Source organism: Epinephelus moara, chromosome 10 (assembly GCF_006386435.1).
Source record: "Epinephelus moara isolate mb chromosome 10, YSFRI_EMoa_1.0, whole genome shotgun sequence".
Lineage (NCBI taxonomy): Eukaryota > Metazoa > Chordata > Actinopteri > Perciformes > Serranidae > Epinephelus > Epinephelus moara.
The window spans coordinates 33,192,558-33,204,930 of NC_065515.1; the positions used below are offsets into that span (position 1 = coordinate 33,192,558).

The 12,373-nt window shown below is 39.0% G+C and overlaps 1 protein-coding gene across 2 annotated transcripts; it reads left to right on the forward strand.

The window, feature by feature from the left end:
• Positions 1-663: 663 nt before the first annotated feature.
• On the forward strand, positions 664-11,215 carry LOC126397139 (N-acetyllactosaminide beta-1,3-N-acetylglucosaminyltransferase 3-like). 2 transcript variants are annotated; one of them, XM_050055685.1, is made up of 3 exons: positions 664-789; positions 2,929-3,035; positions 7,355-11,215. In XM_050055685.1, the coding sequence occupies exons 2-3, from the start codon at positions 3,001-3,003 to the stop codon at positions 8,505-8,507; spliced, it is 1,188 nt and encodes a 395-aa protein (XP_049911642.1). In that variant the 5' UTR covers positions 664-789; positions 2,929-3,000; the 3' UTR covers positions 8,508-11,215. The 2 variants fall into 2 exon arrangements, with proteins under 2 accessions (XP_049911642.1, XP_049911643.1); XM_050055686.1 differs by lacking the exon at positions 2,929-3,035.
• The last annotated feature ends 1,158 nt before the right edge of the window (positions 11,216-12,373 follow it).

Consider the following 12,373-nt stretch of genomic DNA (forward strand, 5'->3'; position numbering starts at 1 on the left):
GAGTCTGCACTTTAAGCAGGTATTCATTGTTTCATTTAAAACCCACTGTGGTGGTGTACAGAGCCAAAATGATGACAACTGTATCATTGTCCAAATAATTATGGACCTGACTGTAGATAGATAGATAGACAGATAGACAGACAGATAGATAGACAGATAGACAGATAGACAGATACATAGATGGACAGACAGACAGATACATAGAGAGAGAGAGAGAGAGAGAGAGAGAGAGAGAGAGAGAGAGAGAGAGAGAGAGAGAGAGATAGATAGATAGATACATAGATAGATAGATAGATATACAGACAGACAGATAGATTGATAGACAGATACATAGATGGACAGACAGACAGATAGCCTACATAGAGGGATAGATAGATAGATAGATAGACAGACAGACAGACGGACGGACAAATGGATAGATGGATAGATGGATATACAGACAGACAGATAGATTGATAGACAGATAGATAGATAGATAGATAGATAGATAGATAGATAGATAGATAGATAGATAGATAGATGGATATACAGACAAATAGATACATAGAGGGATAGACAGACAGACAGACAGACAGACATAAAGAAAGAAAGAAAGAAAGAAAGAAAGAAAGATGACGCTCTCCTGCGAGACCCCTGACGCAGCGGGTCCGTCAGCAGAGGCAGGCCCCGCCCAGCTGCAGGCTGGGAGTGGGAGCAGACCGGAGCACAGAGCCATGCAGCTGCACACTGGACTCATCAATAAGACCTGGAGCTACAGAGACACACGGGAGGAACTGCCTCCTTCTAACGGTAAGTAATCCTACATTGGTCACATACACATTCCAGCTCCATGTGATCCTGTTTGTGCAGCAGCTGTAGCCACTTCTCGGGAAATGACTGGAGTGAGTTTCCGTTTTACAATAACGGTAAATATTTCCTGTAGCTACATTAACATTTTTATTTTTTTCCGAGGCTTTATCGATTACATTACCGCACCTAATTGGGATACTTAAAAATATAAAGGCTGACCAACCATTTTTGTGTGAGGCGTCGGAAAAACAACGCCTCAGACTGGGAAAAAAAGTATTTTATATTTGTCTTGATTTAATAAAATCGTTTATTTGTCTTTTTTTCACTGTCATCAGTTGCAGAGACTAATTTATAATACATCGTTTTGTATCAGTCCGTTATCTGATCCTTAAAATCAGCCTGCGACTTCCTTGAGCGCAACAGCCAAAGTAGGAACTGAAGGCACTCTGTGACTGCAGGAAAAATGAATTTATAATGTGCAATATCCTGAAAAAAAGACCTTCCAATACAATGTTTTATGGGTGTAAATGACCTGATGATGGTGCCCTCTTACATTTGGTTCATATAAAAATAGTTAAATGCATAAAGGAAATGGTTTGTGGCATCACACAGTGTTCAGTGCCACCTTCATGTGCTGCTATAAATGAACTTTAAAACTGTATTTTTTTTTATTTCTGTAGGAAACTGAAATGCTACTTGGTGATTCATATTACTTTTGAGTCATTCTTTTGTCTAAGCACACTCACCAGCCACTTTCTTAGGTACACCTGTTTGTGCAAGTTAATGCAAATAGCTAGTCAGCCAATCATGTGTCAGCAACTCAATGTATTTAGGCACGTAGACATGGTTAAGACGACCTGCTGAAGATCAAACTGAGCATCAGAATGAGGAAGAAAGGTGAGTTAAGGGACTTTGAACGTGGCATGGTTGTTGGTGCAAGGCGGGCTGGTCTGAGTAATTCAGAAAGAGCAAAAGATCACACTGGGTGCAACTCCTGTCAGATAAGAACAGGAAACTGAGGCTTCAGTTTGCATGGGCTCAATAAAATTAGACAACAGATCAATGGAAAAACATTGCCTGGTTTGATGAGTCTCAATACATGCTGCATGAAAGTATGATCAACGGTTCAGGCTGGTGGTGGTGGTGTAATGGTGTGGGGGAGATCTTCTTGGCACACTTTGGGCCCCTTAGTACCAACTGACCATGGTTCAAACACCACAGCCTACCTGAGTATTGTTGCTGACCATGTCCATCCCTTAATGACCACAGTGTACCCATCTTCTGATGGCTACTTCCAGCAGGATAACGCACCATGTCACAAAGCTCAAATCATCTCAAACTGGTTTCTTGATCATGACAATGAGTTCACTGTACTCCAATAGCCTCCACAGTCACCACATCTCAATCCAATAGAGCACCTTTGGGATGTGGTGGAACAGGAGATTCACATCATGGATGTGCGGGCAACAAATCTGCAGCAACTGCATGATGCTATCATGTCAATATGGACCAAAATATCTGAGGAATGTTTCCAGCACTTTGTTGAATCTATGCTATTAAGAATTAAAAGAGGTGCTAGCAAGGTGTACCTAATAAAGTGGCCAGTGAGTGTATCTAAACAGTGATACTCAGATTCTTTACTTAGGTTAAAATACCAATGCAGCAATTTTAAAAATAGGTACTCGATTACAAGTAAAAGTCTTGCATTCAAAAATGAATTAGGCTTAAAAGTACAATAGTATCAGCTTATTATATTTTAAGTACAGTGTTAGTAAAATAGTAAAAGTCCTCATTCTGCAGAGAAATATCAGAGTCATTGACATTTATTTATTTATTTATCTTTTTTTACTACAGAAATGTCCTCAGGGACCTGCTTCACTGTACATTTGTTTAGATTTATTTGCACTACTTGTATTTAGTTTTTTTTATGATGGCACCTTATGTCCGTCATTGCACTAGGATATGTGTGTTGCCTTTGTTGTGTCTTCTTTTGCACCTGTTTTTGAATCTTGTTTGCACATCACGTTCATTCATTCTTTTGCTTTACATAGCAGACTAGGGAAACACATTTGCTTTCCTTTACATACTGTACTGCAGTGTGTACAGATGGATGACAATAAGCTCCTATCTCTCTTACAGTGCCTTTCAGTCCAGTGGTTCCCAACCTGAGGGTTGGGTCCCTCCAAAGGGTCAGTTCGAAGAGGTTGTGAGATGATTAATGGCAGAGGAAAGAAGACAACACAAAGGTCTGCTACACACATCTTTTTTTAGCTTTTTTTTTCTGGTGAAATATTGAATAATTTGAAATGTGACAAGGAGCATAGAAGCTCATGACATCTCCTCTCTTTACATACATATATAACTAACTACATCTGTAAAATAAATTCATTAGTATTCAGTATAATATTTATATTAACTGAAATGTGGCAGAGTGGGAGCATAAAATGGATTTACTTGAGCGACGTATGCACACTCCAGTTCTTCAGTTATTTTCCAGCAGAGTTTCTAAATGACTCAGAGCCAGTTTTTTGATTCACTCTTGCCTGGGTGATGCATGTTGTCAGTACAACAGGTTACTACAGTGTTTACCCTCTCAGGATATTACAAATCCCATAAGGACAACAGCAGAATCACAGGAATAGAAACTGAGAGTGAAGTCTATACTCACCAAAAAATATATATCTGCAGGTAATTTAGAAATCTGGAAACAAAAATAGGCACTTTTTTTTTTTTTTTTAAATTATTTCTAATAATTTAACTATAAAGCATAGGCTAATAGCTCATTAGAAATATAAGACGGATATTCAGTTCCAGTTCCTGAGCAGATTCTAGAGAACTGAAAGTAACGATAAATAAAAATAGGTCACAGTTTCACATGAAGTCAGATTTGAGGTAAATACATGATGCAGCACAAGTAAAGTCAGAACTGACTGCAATAGACAGGAATATTTCATATTTGTTGTATGGAAATTTTGAATATGTAAAGCGACTGTGTACAGGGTCTGTGGCCACTGGTGCTTAGATCATACCCTCCAAGCATCAGAATAATATCAGTAGTTTGAATTACTTCAATAATCAGTAACTGATGAATGGTAAAAGTTAATAAGTAAATTAATGCAAAGTTATCCTACCTGACTATAGTCTCTTTGTTTACAGCTCTGGAAGAAGTACTCTGAAACAATGTTAAATACTCCATTACAAGTCATGCATTCAAAATATTGAATGAAAGACTAAAAACAGACTTTAAGGACATTTGTCTAAAGTGTTAGCTTTATTAATATTTGTTACAATACTGGATTAATTATTATTATTATTATTATTGATGCATTAAATTTGTAAGCAGTATTTCAATTTTGTAGCTGCTAAATACTCTGAGCTTATAGTATGGTTTCATATTTTATACACTAATGAATTCATTTAAAACTTGAATCTGAAAAGTAACTATAGCTGTCAGACATTAATGACATAACTATATGGATGGGTAAAAACTTTTTGAATCTAACTGAAGAAAAAAGTAGTCCCTCACAGTGGTACCATAATGTATGCAGAATATATGATTTGTGATTGATGTGATGAAGAAAATACTCCTCTAATACATTGTAGTATGCTTGTAGAGTGAAGCTCTCAGCTCTCATATTAACCTGGACGGGTAGATTTTGAGTTTTATTGTCAGTCGGTCAGTTGTGTGTTTTTCTGCCTGATTTTCTCATGTTGAGTAACAGGGTGAGGCTGGTGTTGAGTCTAGGCGTGTTATTTGACATTTGACAGTGAATGGTAATGTCTGACTGGGCGCTTCCCTTTTACTCACATTTCTCTGAATGCCTGTTTAGTTTGTTATTATGATTTCACAGCTGACATCATCTGTATGTAACATATTCCACCCAATTTGATGAGGCCTGACAGCATTTGATCCGTTGCCACTAATAGTGCAGCATGCGGGCAGATGCCAAGCCACCTCATGTCTGCTCGCTCCTGTTGGTCTCTGCTTGTCATTCGGAGCGGTGAGGTGAAATGTGTGAACGTTTTTATTCATGGGAAGTCACCTTGTCTGTGCCTCATACTTTGAGGCTGAGCCCAAATAGTCAACAAGTTGTCTCATTAGTCCAGAAGGACTTCTTTCTGTTCTCAGGCATATAGCTGTAGTGTTTTTGGCACAGGGAGGTCTCTTCTTCTTACTCTGCGTTTAGCTTTGGTGCATTGTTTCCCAGAGAGGCAGGTCAATACAATCTTGCAAAACATTTCTCTGCCCCTCTCATTTCCCTTGTTCCTTTCCCCTGATCCCTTCCACCCTGACCCCCTAAACTCTGACAAGGAGAGACCATAGTACCGGAGCTGCAGATATTAGTAGCTTAGTTAAGTAAGGCAGGAGAAGAAGTTACGGAAATGAATGAATAATAACAACATTTCCCTTCTTTCCATTTCATTCATTCCAACCCCACCCGTTTGCCAGCCACGAATCCAGTGACCGTTATAGACTTAAAATAGGAATTATATAAATATGCCAATTTCCTTTTGCATCCATGATGATATCCGCAGATATAGCTGTGAGGATACATAAAATATATACATGTAAAGTCATCAAAGGACATACAGAACACACAGTTTACACAAGATATATATAAGCAGGTAAGAAAGTAGTACATACAGAACACAGCTAAGAGATAAGAATAACTGCAGATAGTTACATCAAAGCACTGATCTTTTCTAGAGTGCTTGACCAACAAATGATATTGTGTGTCTTAGCATAATGTAGGCGTGCTGTAGAAAGCTCTAGCTGTGCATCCCAGGAAATTGATGGCTGTACTGACCTATTAGGTTTCCGCTGTTTTTTAATGGTTGGTTGGTTTGACAGCAACTGTTGTGTTTTTTGGAAATAATGTGAACAATAAATAAATAAAAACTTTTTTTTTTTTAAATTAAAATGTACAAGATTTGTTTTGTAACAATTTCAGATACCCTGAATTAATCCAGGGTTTGAACTGTTCCAAAACATTGATACTTCATCATCTTATATAGTTCTGACAAATGTGCGTGCATATTGCTGGCTTGCACATCAAGCAGGAACAGTGCAACATGCATCTCTTAGTGTCGTCAATGTGTCAGATGTAAGTCCAGCATTTAACCAACTTTAAGTTTCGGTCTGGTCTACCACAAAATATTTTATGTTTCTTCACTAGCTGCTGGTTTACTTTGCACTGAGCCGGTGTTGCACAAATCTTTGAACAAGTAGTTCTCCACATTTCTTTGTGTTAATACTTCACCCAACAAATGACTATTTGTACGTCAGTTTTTCATCCTGTATTATGTTGAATTTGTTAAGAAAATGTTGTTTTTCTCGCATTCTTCCACAGTGAATGTAGAATCCAAAACTGGAGAAAATTCCTGATGAATCAAAGACATAGGATAACCGCATTTTATTAACAGCAAAACTATATCTAAACATCCCTTTACAAACTGTCAGACAACCCGTGCAGTTTAGTCCAGGTCTCGTTTATCCAGTCTTACGCTCAGTACTTTCTAAACAGACAGCTCTTTTAGATGAGGAACCCAAAGTGAAACGAATCTATGTTCTCTTGAAAGTCAGAATCCATTGAGAAAAACAGTGAATCTTTTTCATATTGTATAGCTTTTGTAAATGCTTGTGTTATCGAGAGCTGCTTTGTGGAGGAGTCTTTTTCTTTTTTTAAGCCGCGCACTGTTCATATTCATTAACGTGATTGTGCTCTCTGTGTTTTATTGTTTGTTTATTTATTTGCACATATGAAGGGAACAAATTATAGATTTAGTACAAATCAAAGAATATAGAGAGTGGGTTAGACATGGAGGTAGAACTAGCTGAAACAGATTGGTGGTATTACCTTTGGGCGCTGAAACGGTTTGTCCGCTGTGTTTACATTTGATTTCTTACTGTTCAGTGTTGTCTTCACAAAAGCTAAAATGTGTCCAAAAAACGGACACGACATTTCTCTTTTGTACAAGGTGCTCCAGTTGCTCAGCTGGCTCTGTGTTTGAGTTCTCCTCCATGTTGCTTCTAGGTCGTGGACTGGACAGGGCGGAGTCACGTGACTACACATGCAGTAGTGCATTACAAACACACACAATGGGGGAAAGTATTAACAGAATGTAAAAAAAATAAATAAATAACGACATTACCGATATGTGCAAGATTACATCGGTTCGAGGTTCTGAATGTTGGTTTCATTCAATTTTCGGTTAATTGCCCAGCCCTAGTTTTGATATAGTTTTGCTGTTGTTTAATGTGGTTGCCTATGACTTCAATTTATCAATCACTTTTTCCGTTTTTGGATTCTGCATTCACCAAGGTATGCGAGAAGTTTCTTCCCCAATTCAGCGTAACACGGGCTGACTACTTGACATACCAATTGTCACTTGGGGGTTAAAGTATTCCTTTAAGTTGTATTGTGCCAGTGGCTGCTATGTGTTCAGGTGTGACATCCTTAACCTTAAGTTTACAAAGAAGTTAACAACTAATTAGTCATGTTGCATATTTTATGTCATACTGAGATGTTTTAATGAGAAAACTGTGTTTTGTTTGTCATTGCAGAGTTTCAAGGATGAGAAAAATCAAAACAAGGACTTTATTGCTCGTGGGAGCTCTTGGTCTGTTGTTGGTCCTCAATCTCTGTAAAGACTTTATTGACCGCAAAACCGTCCATCTCCACGTAGATGTGAAAGAGGATAACTGTCAAATAAGGCGACCCACCACAAATAACTCCTATGCATACTCCTGGCCGAAATGTCAGCGAAATGTGACTGCTGAGAACATCACAGGCTTTAACTCTCTTCCCGGTGTTATAAAAGACTTTCTGTACTTTCGACACTGTCGCCATTTCCCCATGATACTTGACCTTCCTGACAAATGTGGAGGAGCTGAAAAATCAGCAGAAGTCTTCCTTCTGCTGGTCATTAAAAGCTCCCCTGTGAACTATGATCGTCGAGAGGTGCTGCGTAAAACCTGGGCGAAAGAGAGGTTACACAACGGTGTGTGGATCCGAAGGATTTTCATCTCAGGGACGATGGATGCTGGTTTTGAGAAAGAGAGACTGAACAAACTGCTTGAGCTGGAGCAACGTGAGTACAATGACATCCTCCAATGGGACTTCCATGAAAAATTCTACAACCTCACCTTGAAGCAGATACTCTTCCTGGAATGGATGGAAAGAAACTGCCCTAACGCTCGCTTCCATCTAAATGGTGATGATGACGTCTTTGCCAACACAGACAACATGGTCGAGTATCTCCAAGGCCTCAAGGACAACGATGGAAGCAAGCACCTCTTTACCGGCCATCTGATCCAGAATGTGGGGCCCATTAGATCAACATGGAGCAAGTACTATATCCCAGTTCAGGTACACAAGTCAGACTCATATCCCCCCTACTGTGGCGGAGGGGGCTTTCTCCTGTCTGGCTACACAGCCTTGGTCATATACAACATGTCCCAGTCCATTACCATTCTTCCCATTGATGATGTTTACATGGGGATGTGTCTGGCCAAAGCAGGTCTAAAACCTTCCTCTCATATGGGTGTTAAGACGGCAGGACTGTACATTCCCTCCAGCACGCTAGATAAATTCGATCCTTGCTATTATAAAGAAGTTTTACTGGTACACAGATTCCTTCCACCTCACATGTATCTGATGTGGCACAGAATAAATGATCCCAATCTGAAATGTGGTCCGTCCAAGAAAAAGCTATAGCAGCACCTTCTCTCCTGCACCTGATCTTAGGATGTGAGAGAGTGTGACCTTCATTTGAGATTTACAAGAAAAGGATTCAACTGTTTTTCTACCACTGTTCAGCTGCAGGCTTTTGCACAGTCCAAATGCCGTTAACGTGGGAGAGCAGTCAGCCTGACTCGGCAGTAGGTAGCGTAGCGTTTTTTGTTTTTTTTCCCACGTACTGTGTGGGTGAGCAGCTTCCACTGGAATTAAAAAAGGGGTTGCAAACTTACTTTGTAACAGGCTTTGTTGGCTGCATCTGAGCCGACAGATACATAGCACTGACAAATGATTTCCATGTGCAGTTGTTCTAGTGTGGCTTGAGTGTGAAACAGCAGACATGGAGCATTATTATATTTATGGTGCCTGATGGAGTACAATATTCAGTGGCCTTTGACTTTAATGGATGAACTCTTTCAACGCTTGAGAAAAGATGTAACCCTTTCTTTACCAGTTTGTGTAACGTTGTGCAGGTACCACACACAAACAGCTGCTGGAAACAGGGTTGATAAAAGCCATTTGATCCAACCATAAAGTCAATTTGCAGGCTGTAAAATGTAAAACAAAACATCCATAAGAGGCTGATAACTCCACATATCTGCTTTACATAGAGTCACTTTCATATTCAATAGAAAATATTGACTAATGGAGCTTTAAGCTGTCGGTGAAGCTAAACTGTGCACAAATATGCATCATGCTTAACAACATCTTAACAAAGCCTTGACAGTGAGAAAGCATTTACAGGAAGAAGCTTCACCAAAGCTGCAGACAGCATGTCTATCTAACTATATTACTAATGTGACAGCTCTTCTGCTTGGTTGGCTCTGCTCTTGCTCTGTTGTCTGTCTCCAGGGCTGCACAACTGTCAGAGGTTAATCAGCGACATTGATCGCACCTGGGCCCAGAGTACCTCATGCATATAAGCCGCAGCAGCAGCCAGTCCTCTTCTGTCAGACCCCGTGTTGTGGTTGTTGCTTCATTTCCTTTGCTCGGCACGAAATACTTCTCAGTGGTGTGATCTTTTTGTTTGATCTGATATTTCCTGTTTTAAATCATGCTTTTATATTTGTGTGAAAGTATAATTTATTTAATTGTATTTAAGCAAACTTCTTGTACACCTGAGCACAGGTATCGAAACAATGCCCAGGGACAATCTCAAAATGGTGTGCACTGTTTTGCTACGGTTTCCAGGTTAGCGAGTGTGTCAAAGGTGTACCCAGTCAGCAGGGACGTGTTTATAACCAAATTCTGGTAGATATTTACTTATTGTACATACAATTTTCATTTTTATTTCACACTTGCTATGGCAATTTTAGCATATATTCCCCATGCCCGTAAAGCCCCTTTGAAGTGAATTAGAGTAAACCGCACTATATTTAAAGGCAGTGCTCCTGAGCAACAAAGCAGGGTGTTCAATGCACCAACGTTTTCTACGTTTTATCGGGGCAGGGCGATAGTGGCGTCCACAGCCTTACAATGATATGATTCAGAAATAATTCCTCAGGGTTTCTCAATCGTGAAGATGTAATGTTACTTAATCTTCTGCTTAAGTTCAAGAGTTTACAGTTTGCTTTCATGTTAAGATTTTTTTTTTTTTTTTTTTTTGGTATACTTGTGTTCAGAAAGAAATTAATGTTTGTTTTTGTGCCTTAAATCAGTGCTTCTCTACAGAAAGCACTGTTAGAATTGTAAAAAGATGGAGGACTTAAAGGTTTATGTGTTGTCACATACGCTTAATATTAATGAAACAACTGTCAGTAATAACCATTGCAAGGGTTTGCCTTTAGGACTTTGTAAGTTGGGAAAAAAAAAAATCATTGAATATATCTGTTTTTATTTTCATGCCGCTAAGAAAAGGTTTTATATTGTGTTGTTTTTTTATTATAATTATTATTAATGACTATATGTGTACTGCATAACATGTGTTTGATATAAACAGAAAGCTGAATACTGGTGTCAGAAGGTTTTTTTTTCAGACCTTTTTCAGGGCACACCTGATGTGTACATGTGTATTTATAGGCAACACAGCTTTAAACATTCCAACACCAATAAGTCAGCTTTTGCAAATGACCTCAAATTAAAGAAAATAATTAGGCAACACAGATTAGGGCCTCTTTGCCATCATACTGCTGGCATGTTAGAAACTCCTGTTTGACGGCAACAGGTCAATTATAAGCTAGAGCAGATTCCAGTTGGTCCAGCCACAGGGTCCAGATTTTAATGCCCATTTATGATCTTGTTTTTAGCTTTGGCCTTCCTTATTTAATCTTTTACTAGATTTCATTTTATGACATTTTATTTGTTTTGTCATTCTTGTGTTTTAATTGTGTTTAGTTTTATTGTACAGCATAAGTCAAGGTCCACGCACTTTTAGAAATGTTCAGCGTCATACTTGCGTTTGGCCATGTTGTTGAGCTAGTCTCTGTCAGGTTGTCACTGAAGCAAGGTTTATGCTTCTGCATACCTACGACGCAGAGGGCTCTGCGGAGGCGTTGCGTCCAACCATGCGTCGAGGCAACGACCCAACGCAGACTGCAAGAGCTATGATTGGTCCTTCAAACTACATCATTTCCAGCATTTCATGAGGTTTCACTTCCTGCTGCAGTACCACAACACTGCCATTTTCAAAAGTCTCCATTGTGATCGGTTGTGTTTTGAGTTTTGATTAAAAGATGGATGTAATAACGTATTAAGAGCATTTGTTGTTCAATGTCAATCTTTTCGAGCTCCAGCAACAGTCTTTCTCTCTCGGTTGCCATTTTCACTGTGACTAGAGCAAAGCCGGAAGATAAACAAACAATGAACGAGCAACGACCATAGACATCACAGAGTCTAGGTAGGTATATAAAAACCATAGACATCACAGAGTCTAGGTAGGTATATAAAAGAACACCACGCCCCCAAGCGCTTTGGCGGGGAATTGCATAGCAACATAGACGCAGAACTACGATAGGCACACAGCAGCTACGGAGCAATTGTGTGCATGTTGCGTCGAGTGTACGCAGAAGCATAAAGAAACTTTACTCTACAGCAGGAAATGGCACTTCAAAATAAAAGCTCTGTGCGGGAAATGGACCTTATGCCCACTTTTGGACCATGACCCACCAGTTGGGAACCACTGAGCTAGAGAACATGAGAAGAGACTCACTGACAGCTTGACAACTCTGTGTGACTTTTCTATTCTGAAAAATTTTAGCGATGCAAAAGTCACTCACTGACACCCTAAACAGAATTTAAAAAAGATACATGATAAGGCAGACCCCGACAAACTGTTCTGTTCTCAATAAATTAGATATGCAAACAATCTGCTGCTTTTTTCATTCATATTTGTGGGATAGTGAATTTGGTAAACTATCTTGTATTCTACCATCTTATAATCTGTGGCATTGACTGACAATGTAATATTCAGCCAGTCTTGTTAACTCTCCTTTTGAAAAGAGACATGCTGGATGGCTGTGATTTGTTTTATTTGTAATTTTCTGTAAATGTTTCTTTTTATGTTTATATTATATATTTAAGTTAAATATCTAAGACTTCTTTTTAATGCATTAAATAAATGTAGGCCTAATTCTCTAATATGTTGGTCACAAATTTGTTAAAATCTGTGTCACTTCTCTTCCAAATTAATCCATCCTGCTGACAGGTGTGACATATCAAGATACTGATTTAACCATCAATCAATCAATCAATTTTATTTATAAAGCCCAATATCACAAATCACAATTTGCCTCACAGGGCTTTACAGCATACGACATCCCTCTGTCCTTATGACCCTCGCAGCGGATAAGGAAAAACTCCCCAAAAAAACCCCTTTAACGGGGAAAAAAAACGGTAGAAACCTCAGG

Bases quoted from the DNA above. Each gene is read 5' to 3' on its own strand.
- LOC126397139 (XM_050055685.1), top strand. From the start codon at position 3,001: ATGATTAATGGCAGAGGAAAGAAGACAACACAAAG. The intron at 3,036-7,354 runs GTCTGCTACACA...TTGTCATTGCAG, and splicing joins GGAAAGAAGACAACACAAAG to AGTTTCAAGGATGAGAAAAA.